Source organism: Pterocles gutturalis, unplaced genomic scaffold, assembly GCF_000699245.1.
Source record: "Pterocles gutturalis isolate BGI_N339 unplaced genomic scaffold, ASM69924v1 scaffold2694, whole genome shotgun sequence".
Classification (NCBI taxonomy): domain Eukaryota; kingdom Metazoa; phylum Chordata; class Aves; order Pterocliformes; family Pteroclidae; genus Pterocles; species Pterocles gutturalis.
The window spans coordinates 158419-182784 of NW_010132967.1; the positions used below are offsets into that span (position 1 = coordinate 158419).

General features: G+C 35.1%; 1 protein-coding gene across 1 annotated transcript in view; it reads right to left on the reverse strand.

Moving 5' to 3' along the window:
* LOC104467313 (protein unc-13 homolog C-like) overlaps window positions 1-23951 on the reverse strand; it is a gene marked incomplete at its 5' end in the record, with an annotated part of 137902 nt that extends 113951 nt beyond the window's left edge. Inside the window, 4 exons of the mRNA XM_010081047.1 lie at window positions 3344-3415; window positions 9742-9747; window positions 11559-11637; window positions 23887-23951. Of these exons, the coding sequence (XP_010079349.1) occupies window positions 3344-3415; window positions 9742-9747; window positions 11559-11637; window positions 23887-23951 (222 nt within the window). The remainder of the gene's footprint in view (window positions 1-3343; window positions 3416-9741; window positions 9748-11558; window positions 11638-23886) is intronic.
* Between the last annotated feature and the right edge of the window lie 415 nt (window positions 23952-24366).

The window sequence follows — 24366 nt, forward strand, 5'->3', positions numbered from 1 at the left end:
ATGACTAAACCAAACATGGAATTGCTCTCCAAGGTGCTTTCTTAGCCTACCCTAGACAATTAGCCATCTAGTAACTTCCCTGAAAGCAAGCAAAGGTAGGTCTGCACTGGTTTGATTTGGCAGACCCTAAGAGGGACTGGGCTAGTCATGGCCACCTAACTTGGCAAACTTCATCTTTGTGCATTTCTCCACCCTCTGTCTCCCATGTCACAGCTTACCAGCTACAGGGATCAGAAAAAAAAACTTCAAAAACAACCTAAAGTGAATTTATGCAGCTAGTTGAGGAACCGTGTTTCTCAGAAACCACTAGGTCTTTGAGGATTCCTTTGCAGGTTACGCTTTCACACTCTAGCAGAATCAGTACAAATCCTGCCCTTTTACCTGTTCAGTTTCACAGGTTTTTCACACTATAAATAATTTCAAAACTGCCAGTGACTTTTATCTATTTCTGAAATGGCAGCAAGTAATGAAATGGCACAGCTCAACAGGCCTTGAAATAAACATCTGAGTGCAAATGAAGTTGTCATCTGAAAGACACAATTTGTAGATTTGCTGATGAATATGATCTTTGCCCTGTTATTAATAAAGCAAACTACAATTGTAAAGGAGAATTTTATTTATCTTACTGTCTAGAGGCTTTAATTCCTAATACATTTCTCTGTTTAAATTATGTATTACATGCATTCACTGAGCTCCGGGCATGGCAATATTTAGCACAGCTAATATATACTAGGATTATTTAGTTATCTGCTTATCCTCCAAAGCAAAGTTTATTTCTGTCATATACTACTATTGATGTGTTATTTTCACAAACCTGCAGCTCTCTTTGTTCAGAAAAACAATTAAAAGAATGCTCAAGTGTAAGCATACATTTAAGTGTCAATGAATTTAATACTTCGACACTGCTTCAAATGTCTTTGGATCAGTGCTTGGGAACACACAAACTCACTGGGTCATGAATGTGTTATACTGGAAGGATAGCAATGTTGAGTGGCAAAGCTTAAAGCATTTGACCTCAGGTATTAATTTCTGGAGTAAATGGCATTTGATTTTAATAAAAGGAATTAGTTCAAAGAATTTCCATACTGAATGTAGTCAGACAAATAACCTGCTTCCATCAGAGTCACTAACATTCCCTCCAGAAAAAGTTGAGGGAGAGTAAAAACCAGAAAAGCCTTAATCAGAGGAATAACATGCTCAAAGGGGATTTTCCTCCTTAACTCTCACTGGTGACTGCATGTTTTCATCTGATTTTGTGGAGAGTATCTGTAGAGTTCTTTTACACCTGAAAATGTCTGTTCTTTTTGTTTTCAAATCTTACTTTACTCAGTTTTGATGATGCTTTAGGGCATTAAGTTCTGCTGGTTACTTACGGACCAAGTAGAAAAGTATTACCTTTCACTTGTTTTAAATATCTTGCAAGTGGTTTTACTGGCTGTACCGTTACATTTATCCTCAGAAGAGTACTCACTCCCTGTTAGTATGTTTAGTGAGGGCTAGCAGAAGATAGCCTTCTCTCAATTCACCTCTTCTCTGAATTAGCTTTTTACGTTTTCTCATCCAATGAACTTTAATGTATCTAAATTATATTTGTTGTCTGCCTTTGGACTTATGTTTTTATTTAAAGATTTCTTAAGAAATATCTGTTTCTGGTACTCAATTTTTCATGTGGCCTTGTTCAAACAGAGGCCAAAGAGTAATGGCGCAAAAATACATTCCACATATTTCCCTTTCCATTTCTCCTGAACCATAGTTCATTAGGTTCTCATTAACAGCGAACACTGGAGAAAGGTTTGCATTAAGCTGTCCACTGGGATTTGCTACCTTCTTTATTCCTCCTGAACAGTACCACCTAAATCAGAAATTCTAAGTGCAGTCTATATTATTATTTCTTGTCCTGCATTTGTTGACAATTAATATTATCTCCAAAACGTGTACCTTTAGCCCTCCAAAGTCACAGTCTGGTGGCTTTTGCATGAGGGAAGGCATAGTTGAACCTGTATTTATTGTCATAAAAGGTAATAATACTTATAAATGTTTTTATTTGTTTGTTTAGTAGACACCTTTTAGTAAAGCATATGGAGTATCTTATGGTCCTTTACTGAATATAGATATTTTTGTAGCAGCTATAACATAGATGGAAAAAGTCTTTATTTTGCACCAATTACATGGCGTAAGTCTGTTCTCAATAACCTTCCCTCAGCCTTTAACACCTTTTTAAGATTCTGTAGTTCTTCATTCTATCAACCTTTGTTCCTATTTTGAGATAGCAGAACAAAACAACTACTGCTTTTACTAAAAGACATTTCAAACACCAGCTGTTTCCTACCTCATCAATCCATCCCTGTGCACTACCAAATTGTTCCTTTATGATTACCATATAAGCCTAGACAATTCACAACAAATCAGAGAAAAGTGATGGATCAGTGTTTACTTGTGCTGTGGGTTTCAGTTCCCAGAATATCTGTCAACATTTTCTGCTCTTCCATTCTTCTACAGTGGAGCTTAACAACAGTGTCAGAAAAATTCAACACCATTTCTTTCAAAGTAGGATATATTCTAGAAGGCTATGTTTGCACTAGCAATTCAAGGAACACAAAAGGGGCCTTTAGTTCTTCAAATTAGTGCTTTTGCTTAATTCAGCCGTATCAATCTGCTTGCATCACACTTTAGTCCTGAAGAAAATGGCACCTATTGTGTTTTTGTTTAAAATAGATTTCTTTAGCAAAATGGAAGTGAAGTCAAGAAAGGAAAACCACAACACACAGGGTTAACTAGATATGAGAATATGATTTTTCAGAATATTTTCCTTGTCACCTCTTGTACAAATTAAATATTTCTTCATCTAGAATCATGTGTTATTAGCTGGAGTTACATTTACAAAATCAAATAATGTCCCAGCCACCCATATGGACTGTGGGGGCAGGGAGGGAGGGGAGGGCGGTGGGCAGGAAATCACACAGAAACCTTCTTGCAGAGTGCTCTTGTTCTAACTGTACTCATGGTGTGATGAAGAGAAAATGATGCTGAAAGACTGCAGGTAAAGCATGGTGCAGCTGGATGATTTAAAATAGAAGGTTTCTCCAAGTAACTAACTGTAAAACAAGGTTTTCTTGCATAGTCTCTTCTGACTGTCATGGAGAAGCAAACCTGGTCTTGTCACTTGGAGCTGGCAGCAAATTCTGCTCAAGATCTCTGAAAGTTCCTACGCAATACATGGAATGCTTATACACTCAGTTTTATCCAGTTTGGAGTGTCTAAGGCTGAAATAATTTCTAAAGAGCTTTGAACACAAACTTTCCTGTTATTCAAACTACTTAAACCTGTCATCGGAAACACTTACCATTTCATCATTGTTCACAGAGGTCCGGATGAGCATGGCCATGGAAATACCAGACTTCCGAGCTGCAAGCGTCTGTTCAAAGCAAATGCAAAACTGTTAAAAATTATACTAATAATTCCAATTGTTGAATCCAATGAAAGGCAAGTAATACTTGATTACACTTTTGGATTTAAGCAAAACCGTAGGAGTTACAAAAACTTTTAGTTAATGTTTGCAGCACACAACTTTTAAGCTTTCAGTACACAATGCAAGCACACTTTCCATCATCATTACTGTTCTTTCAGCAGTGCCTAGCTGAGCTGCCATTTCTAATATAAAGCCTCTTATTTAGAGGTTTATGACTCAGGTTTTTTTAAACCACAGGCTGTCATTGTTTTTCAGCTTTACCAACCAAATTAATGTGGTACAAGGATAGGCATCCTGCCCTAATTTGGAAGCTGTCTGTGCCTGCAGCAACATGGGAAATCATTTTGCAATAGTCTTACAGTTCAAGTTGTCAGTCCGGGTAATTTTTCGTAACTCACTGAGCATTTTTAAACTGTGTGTATGTATATAAAATGATACTTGAATTAAACAAAAAGTCTCTGGAAAACTTAAAAGTATTTTTTTTCCTTAAAGACAATATTCATTCAATACTATGAATAGCTATATGGAGAAATACTCTGGTTCTTGGAGGGAGAAAAATGTCGAACTCTGTCTCAACCTGTCCGCCTTTGCCCTCATGATGTGGTCTATATGAACACTTCCCAGTTCTGAAGACTACAGCCTTGGTTGCAGACACAATCTCACTTGCTCTAGTATAATACATACAAAGACACTCAAAGTAAAGTATTTTTAATATACAATAAACAAGGAAATTTTATCCTCTTTACTGCAATATCCCTGTAAATTAAATGGGTCCTTGAAAATTAATTAGAGAGTATAATGATCAGGAGGAAAAAGACCCTTGGGAAACAAGTTCTGTGTGTTTTCAAATAATATTTCAACTCTGAATATCACTTCTGCTATCACTACTCCTTTTGACCTGATAGAAACAGATAAGATTTATTCCACTGTACAAAATATTAACCATAACACAGCTATATTACTGCATTTTACCTGAAAAATTGGGCTCATGTATCTTTCCCCTTATTCTAAATCATTCCAAGTGTGCCTGTGTACTTGTGCTTTATCTCCGTTCTTCCCTAATCCAGCATCTGCTTTGTCATACATTGCTGCCCTAGTCTAGCAGTGTGAGGATGATCAATTATACCACCCACTAACCGTAAGTCTGTTGTTGCCTTTGTTGTGAGGATACAGTTTTTCACCTTGTGGTGAATTGGGTCTTCTGTAGTCCACCATTATAGAGCTATTACAGCAAAAGTTTCAGTGATATTTTGCATATGATGTTCTTACTTTTGTGAAATACATATTGGGTCAGAAACAATTTATTTAGGCTTACATCAGCAGAGGACCTGCATCATTAAATTTGAATGGAGAGACAATTCTAATTTCTTCCCATTTTATAATTTTAAATACCGACACAATTAAAACTGATTTTTTTTAAAGTAGAGATATTAAGACTGTTAATTTAAAATATTTACTTTCCCCTGAGAATATACCTGTTCAATTTTCATAAGTTTCCCTTGATAATAATTAAACATGCAGATAGACACAAAATTATTAATCTTGTGAAACCAATTACAAGGTAAGAAGTCATCCTTGGCACAGAAATATTTGATCTGATTCATCACTGTCCTATTACAGTTAATATGGGATAAAAAGAATCCTCCAATCCCCCCCCCCCTTTTTTTTTTAAACTCAGCAGTTTACCAAACCTATGCCATTAATTTGCTATCAGTTTTCCCACTCTGTTACTAATAAATAAATAATTCTGTTTGATTCTCTGTGATCATCTTTTCCGTCTATTTCTGTGAACATGGGAAATTCCATTGGTGTGTGCCAGTGAGATTGACAAAGTGACAGAAAAGATTGAACAGAGCCCAGGCTTTGTGTTTTCAAACTTCTTGTGACAAAACCTAATGCTACAAGACTCGCGTGTCAAAGTGAGAAATGGCAAGCAAAAATGTGTTGGGAGCATTAACAAGAAATGAAACAATTTTCATTTGCACAGATTTCTTCTCAAAGTCTTGGAAAGCAGCCGTTTACATTTACTTGCCCACAGTACGTTATTTGTATAGTTTTGACCTCTCATCTTCATGTCCCTTATACTTAGAAAGTGATTTGATCCTTTTAGGTCTAAAGTCCTAGCAATTCCAGGCTGTAGAGTAATGTGGACTGCTTGTCAAGGCAGAAATACAAAGGACATAACAACCTTAACCTCGAATACAGGGTAGTGAATGATACTGTGTTCTGTCCCACAGCAAGTTGTCAAAGCATGTGAGCCAGCAGGAGAACTGCAGTTTCATGCTATCAGTGTAAGCCAATCAACAGATACTGCTTCCTGTGAGAAAAAGGAAAGCAGGGAAGCAATTTTGACTCTGTCACATGTCCTTGAGGCCCAGTTCTCCCAAGGGCTACTCCTGGAATCATGTACTTTAAACATTTTGCTCCTTAATCAGAGTTGTGCCTAAAATCATAGTAGTGTCCTATATAAAATAACAAAGCCTAATAGGAAACACATAATTAGGCTGTTGTTAATATAAGTGTTTGTCATGTTAGAAAGATAATAAAGTTATATCTCGAGGGATTTGTGAAAATCAGTGTAAACCAGTAAAGTTAACAGTCATTATGGATTAAAATTACAGGGATTTTAGTGAAAAAACTCACAAGGATTATTTCCATTTATGTATCACTGTCAGAATAAGCTGCATTTTCAAGGGAAAACCCATAAATAAAATGTTTCTGTTCTGTAATACTGTAGTTGGTGATAATTCAACAGCTTGAAGCACTGAACAAACACAGAGCAACGTCTGTTCTTAAGGATTTAATGAAGCAAGGAGGAGTATTTTGGAAAGCGGAAGGGAAAAATGCTGCCAGACTCATTTATGGGAAACAAGGTGACAAGTTATGAATGTACAATAAAACTTTTCCCCCTACTGCCCTTCTGTTTTTAAATAGCACCAAGGCTAAATATAAGTACAGCTAATAATCTGGAGCCTCCAGCAAGGAAGGCCAAATTTCCAGAGCATCAAAAGAATAGGGTGAGCAACAGGAACCTGAAGCCTTTCTCTGCTCTCCTTTAACAGGACACAAGACTTGTTCATCAGTTTACCTTTTCTTACCCTCTCAAACTGATGATCAGATACTACTTCATGTCTTTCCTTATATGAGAATTTGTCCTGCAGAGTGTAAAGATCTCCATGTATGTACTATGGAATCATGAACACCCAGACAAATTTATTAAAAAAATAAAGAAAAAAGATTATAAAGCAGAACATCATCTATCTAAATTTTAAGTATTTTTCCAAATCCCTAATACAGGATTTAAAATAACTTAGTTTCCCTTGTGCTCAAGTCTTTATAGACCCCTTGATGACTTCGATCTACACTATCTTATGTATTACCTCCAAATTTGCCTTAGCAGCTTAAATAAATAAATGAGTATAATTAGAAGTCATTGTAGCAAAAACATTGGAAAATGGCAACCGTAAGTAAAAGAAAATTAGACTCAGGCTACAATTAAATGTTAAAAGAAAAACTGTGTGTGTGAAAAGAGAGCCACCTGCCCTGATGAAATAAAGGAAAGCTGTGTTTTGAGCAGTTAAAGTAGCAGGGAGGAAGAAGCACTTGTGCTAACATTCTGCGACTGTTCATGAATGCCAGTTGTGCCATGCAACACTCATTCCTCTGTTTTTACAGAAGGCTTCTGTTTACCTCATCATCTTTTCCTTCATGATATTTTTCTTTAAAAGAATCTATAGACTTCTATCACCAGGAAAAAAAAAAAAAAAAGCTGACAACAAAATTGTCGTTACCAATTTACAAATACTGTTATATTTTTAAGGCAATGTAAAAGTTACCCACTAGAGGTGAATATGACAAAAAAATACTGTCTTCAGCATTTAAAAGCTGCACAATTTCAGAACTGTTTCTTTTTGAGTAACTACAGGTAATTTATCACTCTAGGGATCTTGACTTTATTATTTTGAAAGACAGATTTGTGCTCTGCTACTTTGGAGGGTGAGGGGGACAGGAAGGAGGAAGAAATCCCTTGAAAGGAAACAAGTTACTGTCTGAAACTACTCACCCCCATCCCATAATTCTTCTATTAAAAAAGTTGATGTCTGATCCTGAAATGTTCAACAGAACTGCAGTATTAATCCCAGATAACAGATTTAGAAAGGAAATGGCAACTCAGCTTAACTACACAATCATTACTGGACACCACCGTAATATCATTCACTGCTTCTTCATATTTGTTTTCATAGCACAGACACGAGAGCATGCCTGACCTAGCCTCTAAGATCATTCTGAATATTAAGTTTAGACAGAAATGGCATGGAAAACAACAAAACCAAACAAGTTCATCAATAATTTCTTAATTTCCCCACAACTAATTCTTAATTCCTGGAACACACAGGTGTGAAATATAGGAATGCAATCATATTTTTACGATTTCTATTTAGTAAAACCAATCATAAATATAAAAATACTGTTTGATTATTTTTATGATTTATCTATTTAATGTATGAATATTAAAACATTTAATCCAATTTGTCTATTAATGATCAAAGGAGTTAAGAAAATGGACTGCAAATAGCAGATTTAATGTAAAGTAGTCCAGATATTTAGCTTTTATCTAATGATCACTCTGACAATGTACAAAAACTGAGAACGTGGCAGCTACAACTTATATGAGTGTCTTCTGTCTAAAGAGTTCAAACTACCATAATTGAATTCTAAACTCTATAAATGTTTTTGTTGTGGAGACATTTACACAAAAAGAAGTATCAATGGATTAGTGTTTTAGCTGAAATGGGCAGTTGTTTCATCAGGTGTGTTGACTCCAAGAGTATGAACCAAGCACTCTGCTTTACAACAGCAGCAAGGATTCACAAACTATTCTTGTGTCTGTATAATCAGTAAAGCTAAGTAATAATACATTTTTGAAATTTGCCTGATTAAAGTCATTGTACAGTATAAAGCCACATTTAAATCAAATGAAAACAGGATTTTAACAGAGTTTTCATAACATTCAAAATGGTGACTTGCATTAACAGAAGCAAAGACTAAAGCACAGTGAGAAAGAAAAATAGAGCTAGCTACCTTTTTTTATGACTGGGCAGATCATACCTATTGGGCCACCGTGAGGTAAGTACTTCTAACCTTCACTGTAATTTTGCTACTCCTCTCCCTGGTTGTAGTCCCACCTCACATAAAAGCTCTAACCAGCACAAAAGAGAGAATATGTTTCTTTAAAAGTAGAAGTTAGAGCGATTACATTGGCAAGTGCGCTTGATTCTTTTTTCTGGCTCCACATTAAACAGAGGTCTGTTGAAGCTCTCTCTATTGTTTGAACAGCTCTCTACTGTTACTCCACTTGAATGAGCACTTCTCCTTTCATTGTCTTTCCCTCCTATACAGATGTATTCTACTAGAACTCTAATAATGACCTGCAGTGAAACTCCTAACTGCAGCAAAAAGAACTGTTCCTGCAGATGGATTTTGACTGCCTTATCCTCTCTAATGACTCAATCCAAAATAAGCAGGGAAAGCAGAGAGTCCCAATGCACTAGCTGAAAATATTATCTTGGAGATTTAGAAGAAAGATAACTAGTAAGTCTGCTGTTGAAAATTGGATTTTTCAAAATGTGAAGTTATGGAAACAAATGGGAGTCAAAGTTATCATCTTAAGAAGATGTATCTCACTTTAATAAACCTTATATTGAGATACCAATGCTGAAAACATGAAAATGGAAGTGCAATGGGACTAGGAAAGCAAGGAGGGACCTTTACAAGTGCCAAAGTTGGCAGAAAAAGAAAATATTTCCATGAGTCATTAATTTAGTTATTAGAAAAAGTTACACCATAGTACCTAAGAGTCTTTATTTCCTTTAGGAAATTCACGTTTTAAAAGACAGATCAAAGAATTTAGCTGAGTGATACAAGAGGATTTAAAAGTATGCAACACTTTTCAACTTCTCTTTATTTAGGCACCTAAAGCTGCTCAGTTCCACAGGGGAAGCATCATGGTTGGGTTCTAAACAATCTGCTTGGATCATTATAAAGGATATTTGGAACACATAGATAACTTTTTAACATAAACTTTTTCTAATACATTTGGCATATACGATGCAGAGGACAAGACATTCATATAAGGCACAACTTCAATTAGGATTAATTTTTGGTCATAAAATAGTTTTTCTTTTTTCCAATAAAACGTCAGCATAAAGTATGACATTCATAAAATCCATAAGAGAACATTTTAGAACATTTATCAGTATAAAAGCACTTACCATAGCCTGAAAAATCCATCCAAGAGAGGAAAGAAATTATAAAGAATATTAATAATTTGTCAGGTTTATTGCAACATAAAAAGATAAAGATATCTATTTCAGTCAGTGTCAAAAGAGTCTAGCACTCATTTTTAGCAATAGTATTTCTATATTTCTGAAACTGTCATGTAAGTAAACATAAAAAAGACCATTTACAACATATCAGATCTTAGAAGGACTTGGGAATTAACGTTCTGATTTAAATGAGGTATTTTGGAATCGACCTATTACAAACTCAGAGCTCACAGAAGATTGTTTATAATTCACATATCTTCAAACACAAGTAATCTTTCAAAGACGGGGATGACCTACACTAAGTCTGAAATAAGTTCCTCTTAAGATGGTAAAATTGTTTTAGGTTTACAGCTGCAGAACCAAATTGCAATATAATCTACTATTTTAAAGAAGTATTTAGCTAAGGAACATACCGTTAAGAGCTATACTATAAGTCCGTATTGTTTAAATTCCAGAAAAAAATTTCAGTTTTAAAACTCTGAAACTTTCACTTATTACAGGTAGAATTCCTTCAAGCAGAGTTACCCTTCAACGACTGGACAACAAAGTAGTAATCATTACACACTAATCACTGACGCATTACAATAATAATATGAAAGTTTTATTCCACCATTCAAAATGTGAATTTTCTTTTTTGTTTCACTTTGACAATTATTATATTTTTCAAAGTGAATAGTTAAGATTCTAATGTATTAGCCTGTTGTGAGCAATACCTGTCTGTAAACAGTTCCAACAAAGACTAAAGCAAAGTGCTATTTAATACGCATAAAAGTATCATGAGATGGCTGTAAATTATACCCATGTGTAATATAACTTACAGCAGAGTGGCTACTTCCAAAAATATGGTTTAAATGAATGGAGGCTTTACTATGCCATAAATTGCAACTTTTCATTGATATCAGAAGGAATTCTACTCTAAAATGGTTGTTTTGCCTTCTCTTTGTGACCCTTCAGATAGTGTGGTAGAGTGACTGAATACAGTAGCTGAGAATACATTGAGCAATAATTTGGCAAAGACTGATCTTTCAAAGACAAGCATAGTAATCATTCACTTTGTCCGACTCCCCTTCTTTACAATGAGAAATTGGTTTGGGGGCTCACCACCACCAGAGACTAAATATGTATTTGATTGAATTATGAATTCTATACTTCAGAAAACAAAAAAGAGAAATGCGAATTGCACTTAAAATCCTTCAGAACAGAGAGATTCTACTTAATCTTGTTTAGACTGGAAGTCAGAATAAATCTCAAAGGAACTGCCCTTCTTCTCATGTTTCTGAAATCTATTTGCCTAGATTATTATTGTCTACAATGACTGGTAAAATAAAATACCTCATCATCTTGTACCAAAAGTATGCATAAATCTTTAAAACATTCATACTGAAACAGGGCTCCTGTTTAAAAGGAACTTTCTTCCTCTTTCAGTATCATAATAAATCAAGTCAATCGGTACCCCAGGCACTCAATAACAGGTATCCTCGTAAGCTAATTCAACACAAAAATTAGTTGTTTATTATTGCATGAAATACACATTACTTGATTCCACAAGTAATATCTAAATATTCAATAAGATATTCAGACTTATATAGTAAATTATAAATCACAAATAATGGACTTTTTCTGGCCTCAATCCATTCTCTCAAGATACCTTTTTTCCATAAAATAATTGTTGACAAACTAATTCACATGCACCATAGTAATTACAAGACCGATCTAGACAGCTGAGAAATGAATCAAGTTTCAAAGCATCAGAAGTCACTTACCACATCTCGAACAATGGGAAAAGATTTCTTTCTACGCAGATCTGGCATGCTATCAATTCCATATAGCCCACGGCCAGCACTGTAGGAGATGAAAAGGCAAAGAAGAAAATAAAAACCTGGGGCTTACAAGTCTGCATCCTTAAGAACTGCTTGTAATATCTGTATTTACAGTTAAAAATAAAAATTAGCAGTTATCAGCTAAAGAAGGTAAGTGTTCTAATTCTTGTGAAAAAATAACAAGAGTGTTCTTGGGCTGGATGACTATTTTTCCCAGCAGTCACCCAAAGCAGAGAGTAGCTGAAAGGTTGCTTAGTGCCTTCTAAATCTTTTTACCATGGATTTATAAATTATAACAGTAGCTTCCCACCAAAAGCACCTGTATATCTGGTAGTCGAGATGAAGCCCAACATCATACAGGATATCATTGCTATCACAAATTTCATACAAGGAGTAAAGTATCTAACTAAATACATAATCACATCTTCTCATATGAGTTAATGTCAATGTGGAAAACAGAACTTGTCACGTTTTAAGATAATTCCATGGTGACCATCATTGTTTTCTCTTGCCTGGTTTAAGCTTTTTCATTAAGCATGTATTTAAACCCCATATTAGATCTCACATACAACTTAGAAAAAACAGGAAAGAACAACTTGGAGCCACATCAAAGAATAAAAGGCTGACGCATGAATAGGATTAAAAAGAATACATACTGATCCAGTAACAATATGCCTCATTCTCATTCTCTTCAGAATAGGTAATACAGGTATTATCCTCCTGCATTTTTTTCCCACAGTGGATTTTGGAAGATTGCTATATACCTTGTCAGATCTAATTCAGAGATACTTGGAGATTCTGAGAGAAGCTGAGTTACCATATTTTTCAAGACCTAACATTTTCCCCTCCACACTCCTGTTCTTCACTGTCTCAAACACCCTTTTCAGTTGTGCTTATACTTTTATCTCTCTATTGCTATGTATAAAAAAAATACGTCACAGCAAACAATTTCTCATCTGAAAGCCCTCATTCTATTTATACATGTCACAATTACTGGGTGAAGAGAGATTTAGCTGAAATTAGTGACAGAATTTTCACTTCCTTCCAAATTGTCAATACTTTGTCCCAAATACTCCTTTGCTGACTTGAGGATTACAACCCCTCACCACTAGTAAAGTTGACAAATTCCATATTTATCTAAGCCAAGAGTGGCTGATGATTCTTGTTGGATACAGATGTTACAGTTCCACAGCTGCAGCTAAATACAAAAGCAATTATGAATCAGACACCTCAGCTGCCACAATTTACAGCCTGGTATATTGATATAAACCAAAATCCATGCAGGATTATGCTAACATATCAGACTGCAAACAGTTCAGGGACAGACACATCCCTCCATTCCAATAACTCTACTGCCAATATCGTCAAGATGAATCAACGCAAGGCAACAGAGTTCATAAATCAGAACTCCCAATGATCTACAAGAAGTGGAATAAATATGTGTTACAAGAAAGAACACTAACTCTGGTTTAAAAAATCTCTGAATTATGAGCTATTAGAAGAATAGAAGGCTAGGAGACTATCATAAGGAAAGATAATCTTATGCTATACTTACTCTTTTCTGGCTATTTCCTATGTATCTGCTTTTGGCCACCATCAGGAGGAGCAGGATGCTGGACTAGATGGACCTTTGGTAAGACTCTGTATCACTGGGGATTTTATTGGTTGGTTGGTTGGTTTTTGGTTGGTTTGTTATTGGGGTTTTTGTTTGTTTTGTTTTTAAGGTAAAGCCTACAATAATTTTTATCTCTCACTTGGAATAAAATTAGGTTCTATTTGGTCCCCTTACTATTCCACAGGTTTCTGGAAGAAATGGACACCGGTAGTATTTATTTCCGTGCTTTACTTTCAACAGATACAGAGCAGCAAATTTACTTTCTTAGAGTGTGCTTGACAGGGGACTTGAAAAGTTCGGCTTGGGTGAAGCTTAACTAAACTAAAAACAGAGGATAGGAAAGGTAACATGGCATAATGGCATCTATATTGCTGGAGGTATTTGTTCACCTTCTGTTCAATAATTCCCACACCTTGAAGTTCTAGTGAAACTTTATCTTTGTCAGTATCAGTGCTATGGACAGGTCCAGCTTCTGATCTGCAGAGAAATGGGGGTGCTTTCCTGCCCGAAGTCCTGTCTCTAAGATATGTGAGACACAAGCACAGTTAAACCATAAAAGAGTGATGAAAAGAACAGAGCCAATCTGGGCTAATGGACTACTTAGTGGGCAGCTCTCCAAGTAAAATAAATTGCAAAATGAATTTGAGAAGCTATCCTTAAGGTCAAAGAGACTTTTACATAGCAGGGGACAAATCCCTAAGATGGAATAAAAATTAAACTTACAAACCCACAACGTGGAAACAAAGATTTTGGGCAAAACTAATAGGTATTGTGGTGTGGATATCACTGAAATCTGTGCTTTGGGTGCAAGAGATAAATTGGCATCAAGGGAACTGTTAACTGTGAAAGCTAATAGTAGAAATAATGAGTCAGAAAATACTTCTGCACGCACCAGTCCCGTGGACTGTATTAGTGTGATGAAGCACTCATCACAGCTGCCAAATATTAAAGCTCAAAAGTAAGTTAGAAATTATACATTGGGAGAAGTTGATACACAGATAAATCCCAGAGAGGGAGCAAAGCCCCTTTTTCATATATTGTAATAAACAAAGACACTGAACATTGTTTCTCACATGGATATATATAATGTTCAGGATCATCTACACATTCATTTAATCTTTTAGTTCAACATACCTGCAAAGATCTTGACAAAGATCTAATATTTACACTGATATACGAAAGATTCACTCCCCAAAATTGATGAGTTTTAACTTTAAAAAGCCTGTAGAGTCAAGAATCTTTCTCCACAAATTCAAATAGGACAGAGGTTAAATTCTAAAAGCCTCATTCTCAGGTCTTCCAACATCATCAACCATTTAAGACTTCAAAGATCTTTATTGTAATAATTTTGTATATTTTTCATATGGTGACAAAGTTAGATGATGAAAATGCAATCCTTTTTTTTACCAAAGAAATTATAACTATTAAAATTTTTCCATCAATTGCATCCCTTTTCCCATTAGTTAAAAAAAAAAAAAATTAAAAAAACCATTTCACTCTTGTATCACAGAACAACTAGTTTCACATAGCTGGTAGCAGTAAAGTTGGTAGCAGAGTAAATTTTATTTCCTAGTAGAACTCCTGAGCTCCTCAAGGACTGATGTTCTTCAGGGAAATCCTGTTTGATGATGAGTTTTGACTCTTTCTCTTGTAAAGAAAATAGTAGATAACTTTTATACTCCTAACATGGTTCAGAAATGAAGTGATGTTTTCATCCTTAAGTTGTATATTGTTATTTTAAAAAGTAGACATTTGGTGTTGAATTAAATTGCTTGATCCTGAGAGATGCCAAAACTCCTCAAACCCTTTTCTTCAAAATGGCACTCAGTATTTTACAAAATGTCTCCTGGCACTGTGCAAGATTGATCACCCTGAGAAGAAAGTGAAGAATAAGGGTATAAACTGATTCAAAATATTGCTTTCTTAAGTGACTACAGCAAAGAAGAAAAAAATCTTTACAAATTGAGGAAGGTGAAAGTGCATTTGGGTCTTTTTTCTCTGTGATGTCTTCAAGTCATGAGGCACTTTTGTTGTTAATAGATAAACTCTTGCAGAAAGTTACTTAAGTTGCATGTCAGTAATTGGCATGATACTTATGGGGTGTATTGTAGGTAATACTCTGAGTACAAATAATAAATTCCTATTAGAGGGGCTTAATTAAACTTGTCTTAAGTGATGCGAGTTGCTATTAAAGTACTAGCTTCCAAAGCAAAACCTTAAAATAAACATGACCTTTATATATTCTTCAGAAAGTATATTGCACTTAGTTAAAGGACAAGGCCTAAGTTCTACTGTATGTACAGCTATGGGTTCACAGATGAGTTCTTATTCTGCAAAAGCTGAAAATAATTTTTGGTATTTAAGAAAAGAGTTTATGGTTTCATTTTGATCCATATTGACCAAACCTAATTAAAGATATAAAACCAGTATATGGGAAGAACGCATTCCTGGGTCTAGGTTCTGAAAAAAGCCCTGATGAAAAGGGGGATTATTTCAAGATTTTGAAAAACTGAAGCTTAACCTGCAGTCTCTAAAAGAGAGAGATCAATAAATTCCTCAATACTAACAAATATGCGACAGCAGAATTAGGTATTCTTGTTGAAAATCCTTTAACTAGAAAAAAACTCAGAATGTCCTTTCACAATGGTTCTGCTCTAAATTGTTGATATTATTGCTAATACTTCTGTATAGGAACTTAGTTTTGATATTAAAGTAGTCATGGTCATTAAAAAATGTAAATACTTTACTTATGAAGGAGTTAAGTTTGAAGTTACTTTTTAAAGTCATCTTTCAGCGATAGAAGGTCATGGCATTGTTTACCAGTGCAGTAAGGAATGGACTGGATTAATAATTCCTGAGCTATTCACTGCACTGTATAAAAGATATGTTAACAGCTATTACTGACCCAGTAAAGATGTCCTGTACAGCACAGAGGCAGCACTTTCTGGAACCGTCCAGTTTTGGTGAAATGACATTCCTTACCTTTTGCCCATTAGGACATTTTTCTCTATACTCAGGTGAGAGCTCAATGTATGTATGATATGTTATGCCTGAAATATTCTAATTGCCTGTAGCATGAACAAGCTGGCTAAGAAAGGAGCAAGGAGTTTTTTCCTACAGTTGATCCATTCTGCTTCACAGTCTTGAGTAGGGCTTGTATGGACTCATTTTCTTTGACTTGCGTTAGATATAATACAGACTACAGCCATGCATTAGGTTCACACAGAAATACTTAATCAGATAAACTACACAATCAATTGGTTTCACTTCAACAACAACAGAATACTAATTATTCTCAAGTTTTACCAAGTCAGGACTTTTTAAAATTTATTTGTAACTAAACCAGGAGCTGGTAAATTCATTAGTGCAAAATGTCATCCAAAAAACAACAGGATATGGAGGGAAGAAAAGCATAAACACATTTTCAGTGCAAGAAGAATGCAGTTCTGGTACACTTTTCCAGAGAGAATTGGATCTGCCTTATGTTGACTTTTGGTGTCACATGACATTTTAAGATAACTTGGATTGCACCTGTCTATACTTTAGTTATAAGGAAAAATTATTTGCAGAGATTCCCAAATAATTGGGCTGTCAATAAATTCTGAAGAAAGTTAAAATAAGTCACATGAATAGCTTTAAAACATTACAATAAATCATTTCCATTTAGTCACAGCAGGAACAGAAGCACCCTATTCAGCCTGATCCTGCTAGTGTTTATCAGGTCCACGCCATTCATTCAAGTTAAATCATTTTTTCTTATCACAGACAAACAGAAGACTTGAAAGCTATAATCAAAACACTCAAAATGAACTCTGACAAAACCAATAATATCTTCCAATAAAATCTGAATTATTTTCTACCCTGGCAGTTTAGCATAGTAATTCAGATGCAACTCTCAACAGTAAAACATGTAATCACGTCTGTTCTGTAACTAGTAGGTAGCCTTTATGGTGAAGAATGTGACAGATGATCTATATGTATGCATATAGGTATATGTATATACACATACCATTTTTTTGCAGATGAGGACTTGATCAACTATGCTTTCCTTTCAGCCCGTGTAAGCAGACAGTTCCTCTACTAAACAATTCAAAACTTGATTTGGAAATTGTGATTCTTAGTGTGGTACTCTTTGCTGTATACTTGATATATTCAGCTGTTCAAAAACTTGCAACCTTTTTCCCCCTCCAACCTTTTCCCCCCCAATTCAGTCCTCAGTTTTAGAGGACTAAATTACAAATTGAGAGTTGTGGCATAGTGTACATATGCACTAGTAGTTCTTAGAAAACTACAGTTTAAGTTACAGTAACATTACAAATACTTAACAATTGCAATTTTATGAAAGGCATCAATCCTACATCACAAAACCTGTGTTTGATCAAAATAAAATAATTACAAAAATGTTGCTACTTTTGTCATTAAAAAATGCAACATCTCAGTATTTAATATAAAGAGGTTTTTGCTTTTTTCTTTTCTTCATTCCTAGGCATAAGAAATGTAGAAAGAATCACAGCCACTCTTTAATGTCTGAGTTCACTTCCAGATGAAAACAATTACACAAATTAAGAGATGAGGTTTCATTGTTCTGTTTTTCAAATCACTCAGTATTGAACACACATTTTAGGTTACTGAGATACTTAGTTTTCTTTAAGTTCATAGGATTGTATAATATTTCAGATTAGATGAGTCTGTTTTACAGTATAATTAAACTAATGTAGTTAAATGTGATAAATAAAACACCTAGTCAACTTTAAAACTTACAGTGCTGGTCTGATCTCATGAAAATTGAGATTAATTTTCTGAAGACTGAACTAGGGGGTGACGAAGGCAAGAAGAAATGTATCATTGCTGCATATTATAATCACAAAATGTAGCCAGTGGCTTTTGCAAACTAATAAAAAATGGAGTCCTGCAAGTTAATGAAAGTAATTATGAGACAGACACACTGTCTGAAAACCCACAAATCCACACTTGGGTAGCAATAAATAATTTTTGCTGGAGTGGAAAACTGGAACTGGAGATCTAAATTGTACATGAATACTGGGAGAAAATACCAGCACTATAAAAGTAATTATAGGACTGGATTTACAGCTTTTCCTAGTCCTTGGTATACTAATATACCACCAAAGAAATACCTAGCACTTTCTCTGAAAATGAAAGTTGGATTAAAAGAGTCTTAACATGAGCTAAAAATACCACATTAAGAAATGAAAAAAAATAAGCCAAATCCTTCCATAGGAGAAAATCTGTTGTCCTGGCCAATTCAAGAAACTGACAGAAAATTTTGAGATGGACTAGGCTATACTAAAGGACTAGAACCTCTCAAATTGCAACAGACTGTGTGCTCAAATGAGTATGCATATTAATGTCATGAAAATTTTAAAATTATGTTTTTTCTATAGTAAAGATATGAATTAATCACACATTAGGATATATTGACAGATAACCATATTCTGGCTGAGGCAGCAAAACGGACTTTGTGATTACAGGCTTTGAGCCTCTCTCAGCCTTTTTCTGGTCACAAATCTGTTGAATGCTTCATTCGCAGGTGTAAGCCAAAACAGACCAACAGTTACTGTGTTAACTGGCCTTTGGGACCATGTCAGATTTTGGAAAAAAATGAAGTTGCTTGCAAAGAAGTTCTCACCTAATTTCTTTTTTCCTGTCATGCTTCTTGTCACATCACAGGGAGATGATGCTAGTCAACTAAAATTACCTTATGGTAGCCTAAGGCGATGTGGCCTCAAACCGCCACCATTTCAACTTGCAAATATTTTTCCTTTACTTTTTCAATATTCAGAAAAAACTAAAACCACCCTCGCTTCCCCAAAATGTTTAAATTACTTCCTAAGGCACAAAAACTAAAAAAAGTTATTAAAAACGAAGCATCAGCAAAACAGCACTAAAACAACATTTGCTGATATTCTTAACCATTCGGCAGAGAAAATCACTAGTAACACTAATGACAGAGTATTCACAGTGCTGCAAAAATTGTCTAGAAGGAAAATCTGGTCTCAGCATTTACAGGGAAGAGAAAAATCTGAATATCCTTCTCAAAATTAATACTCCCTTAACAGAATTGTTGCAATACTATAAAACCAAGGGCTCATTTCAAATTCCCTCTACTATCCTTGAAGTCTATGTAAATGGTTTCTTTAGTAGCAACATGACCATAATGAAAAGAAACCAACAAGGGAAAGACAAAAAGACAATTTGCAGAAAGCCTGTGAGAACTTATAAGGCAGAGATAGGAAGTTCTACAAGACAAATTCATTTTCACTGAGGGGTGACCTAATCAATGTTTATAAATATGTAAAGGGTGAGTGTCAGGAGGATGGAGCCAGGCTCTTCTCTGTGACATCTAGTGATAGGACAAGGGGCAATGGGTTCAAGCTGGAACATAGGAGGTTCCACTTGAATATGAGAAAAAACTTCTTCACGGTGAGGGTGACAGAGCACTGGAACAGGCTGCCCAGAGAGGTTGTGGAGTCTCCTTCTCTGGAGACATTCAAAGCCCGCCTGGATGCGTTCCTGTGTGATCTGATCTAGGTGTTCCTGCTCCGGCAGGGGGATTGGACTAGATGATCTTTCGAGGTCCCTTCCAATCTCTAACATTCTGTGATTCTGTAATTTCTCATTTGAGTGGGTACAGTAGAGTACAGGAAAGTTTCATTTAATCCTTAAGAGCATTAACACTTTCCAAGCACTATCCTCTTATCCTGTGCAATTAGGAGATAGTCTGTTCCTCCCTCCTTCTGATGCACCAGTACCATTCTGTAAGAAAGTGAAAGGGATTCATAAGCTATTTATGCATTTCCCTTATATTTTCATATGAAGTCTTTGGTGCAGGGTTTTGATATCAGAATTTTCTTTTCAAGCACATAAAGATCCAGGTAGACCCAAACTGCGACTTCCAGATGCATCTACAAATCTCAGCAAAAGCCTGATATTAACTAACATTTCTGAGGTTATGAAAAGTAAATGTACAGAGACTAAAAGATAAACTCACAAACTTGGATTCTCAGGGCTCTTTGTTACTCAGGAGCAGTCCCATCAGCAGTGAATAAAACTCATCATGTATAAGGCATTCTTATGCCACGAACAGCTACTTCTGACAAGCAATGTCTGTAAAATCACTTCCATCTATTATTCTGCTCCAGAAAACAAAATATGATTAAAAATTCTTACTGGACTCCTTTTACTGATCACTAAGGAGTAGCATACATCAAGGAAAAAAAAACCAAACCCAAATTCAATAATGACTACTAGTCTTTTCCTGGGAGAAAAAATTATGCCTGAATTAAGAATGCTGATTGTGTTAACAAAGAAAGAAAAGGATAACATGGCTTTTGAGGGAACAGCAAGAATGACAGAATCAAGACAGATGAGTACATAGTATATCTTATTATTACGTTAGTGATGTAATTTATGCTTAGTCAATTTGCCATAACTCACACCTCTATCTCTTTAAATAGTTTTCCACTCAATTTGTACTTCCCAACATAATCTTTTCATTATGATTTTGAGTTCAATTTCAGCTTCGCAGAAGCGTCTAGATCTGATTTTTTTTCTCTGCGTATCTCTAGAAATCACAAATATTTGCTTAAAAGTTATATATGGTCAAGAAGTGCCCATTTTGTTATTTGAAAAATTATTACTAAAACTCATTACAGTTATCATATGAAAAATATTAAGGACATGAAATATTTTGGTTTTCATTTAGCTTCGCTATCTCTTCTGACAATACTAGGGCAGTACTGTAGCTACTATCAATAAGTTCATATGTTCTATCATCTGGTTTTGCAACTTGTCTAGAACTTTTTTAATGGTTGAAGTATGGCAATATCAGAGTTCTTACACAGATGTACTTATTCACCTGAATACTTTAAAGAGATTGAATAAGCTAATAAGACTTCAGGGAAGAACTGCAATTTTGAAACCGCAGCTTATAAAGGAAACTACCTCCTTTCTTTTGTGCAACGAATCAACGACCAGATGAACTCATATCAGGCAATAACTCTTCCTGCCTCTTCTTTGCCCAGCCTCCAATCAGTGCATAGTACTGATCATAGAGAGAATTTGAGACTCCAAGGACTTTTTATAGCCTTATGGGTTTCAGTTCCTACCATAGAAAAGACAATGTTTGCTTCATAGCTGTTGTCACACTGCATTTTAAACTTTATTATACTGGGAGTTTATACCAATTCCACTGAAGTATCTTGCTGGTCTTTAGCTGCCATAACCGGGACAAAATGTCAATGTAAATGAAGTCTAAGTTTTACATACAAGGCAGCACTGTCACACACTGAAGAAAAGCAGGTGACTTTTACCTCAAACACAAAGTTAATCAGGGCTAAGTCCTTCACTGAATCATTCGAGAATATTTTTTTCTTTATTATTATCATAAAATTAAAGCATATTTTTCTTTATTATTATCATGAGTCATTTCCATGAAGAATGTCTAGAAATCTCAGTATACAAACCGCTGTAAAGTGAGATGTTATTTCCTTACGCATACCTTATCAGATCATAGAATCATTAAGGTTGGAAAAGACCTCAAGGATCATCAAGTCCAACCCAACACCACCTAACTCACTAAACCATGTCCCTAAGCACCACATCTACATGATGATGTACAAAATGCTTGATCAGGGAATGGAAAAGCAGCCATGCAATCTAGCAATCTAGCAGCACACTGTGCTACAAAAAATAATTTTGCTGTTTGAAAAAATTAAATTCCAGCTGAAACCGACAAGAACTCTTACCTGGACTGAAAAAATGGGAGGAAAACCAAACATGAACACCATATAGACGTATATCGGTGATTATCTGTAGAAGCATTACCAAAAAGAAACAAACAAACCCCTAACTTATTACTCCTAATCTTTAACTACATTGAAATATGAATAACACATTAAAATCTTTGCTGAAACAAGAGAGGTTCCAGGTATCAGAGATCTGTCAACTGGGGGGAAGTTTGAAGCCAGGTTAAGACTAGATTTAGGCCAATATTTCAATCACAAAAAAACTAGGAATAAATTACTATCTGAACGCACTCTTTCAATTCAGTAATATTGATAGAATACATACTCTGTAGAGAAATAAGACAACTGTGGAAAAACTGCTAGATGTGGTCTGGTGTCTAGAGTGTTTCCAGTTATGTCCTAAAAACCTCTTTATATTGTTTGCACTTGGCATTCACAAGCTTAACAGTCATTCTAGGTTAGTATGCTTCAAAGCCCACTTCCAATTGCCTCTTACCAGTAGATATTTCCAACAGGTTAGCTTATAAACGGTGAAGAAACCACAAGACAAGATGTTTCCAGTGGCTTTTATCATTAGTGGCTACCTTTCTCTGTAAGAACGTAGTGAAACGATAATAAATCCTGTTTTCTGTATGAAAAATTAATATGTTCCTTATGGCAATAGTCAATTAGAATCCAAGGAATTAACCGAAGCTGTTGCTTTACCTGGCAAAAGTTTTTATAATTTTAGTAATGAGATACTTTTGACCTTACGAGAAAACTGAAACAAACCAAAGTGAAAGCACTGTGTCTTTGCAAGCCAAGAGAAGTATACTATAATTTTATTCTAATGCCAAAGAGCAAGTTAATAAAAAACCCACGTCATTTATCTCTCACAATATTTAAAATGTTTCACATTGCATTCAGCAACTAATCCTGCACAATGTCACATATCACCTAACAGTTTTACAGCAACTCTGAATTTTCTGCGAGCTGGAAGATGAAGAAATACACTGCTCCGAGGTATGACAAACTATATGGAAACTACTTAAGCCACTGTAAAGCTGGAGAGTGCTCTTAAATTTGTTTAAGGCTTACCTTCCACAGTAGCATGTGAATTATATTAAGCAAATTAATATCATTAGTACCTTTTAGGGAAAAAAAAAACCCCAAACATAGGAATCTATGTGGAAAAACTGAGTAGTGTCTAGATTCTGTTGTGTAGCCTTTAAGATGTACAAATGAGAAGATGGAAGATAAGTTAGACGATTTGATCTCATCAACTTGTCCTTGCAACAAAGCATAACCATAGCAAGCAGTGCTTATATAGTACACCACCAAGATGATAATATCCCTTTTAAATAGTTAACTAATATAACTGAAAAATTTTACCAATGCGTTTTACTTTTTTCCTTTCCAAACTGAAAAATAAAAAGTTATTCAAAATAGGAAGCAGAAATTTTCCTCAAAAGAAGGAATCCCTGGAACTGGAAGCAAGATAACTCTGTAGACAACCAAACAAACTGTACAGCTTTTTGCCGCATTCACTCTCAGCAGCTGGAAGATCTTTTTCCCTTGACCTTTTAGATTTCAAATATTATACTGATATTCCTATACTACTACACATTTACTAAAGATACAAAATCAAACTACAATTTCAAAGGGCATATATTCAATATGCAAAGAGGTAAAAAATTTTGTCATCCAGTTGACCTGTGCAACTGAATTGCTGTGTTAATTTATTAAAAATTAAAGACTTAAAATAATTAAAAGAAGACATACACAATGAAACTATCTTCCTTTTAAAATAATTCAATTTCTTATAAGAATAAAACTTAGAAAAAATACTATAACATTATGAGACTAATTTGCAGACATAAATAACAAAATTCACAGTCACATTGGTACTCACCTGCTAAAAGCCTGGATGGCATAAAGCTTAGAAGTATCCAAGGAACTTCCACTTACTATCCGAGCCTTTAATAAAGACCAAAAATAGTAGAGTCACTCCTAGTAAGTCTTGGACAGAATTTAACTGCATCAAACATATAACACCTAATATGAAAATACTTAGCAGGGTCAGCTCCAGGCCAAAGCTAGAGTAACTATTGCTTTGCATTCAGCATTTAGTGAAACAGACTGGAAGAACCCATGGGAAGATAAGGTATTGCTTCCCAAATATTATTGTTATTTAAGTCCCGTAGTGTGTGCAGTGTAGATGATAATTAGAGGCAAAAAATCACAGATATCATGTTTGACAGTAGCAGACCCCTGTGTTGGCAATTATGATGAGCACAACAGTGAGGATTAACCTGTTTATAAATGCAACACATTTGCAATACACTCAAACGAGAACAAAAGAGTGGAAAGCCGGGAAAAACATGCAAATTTC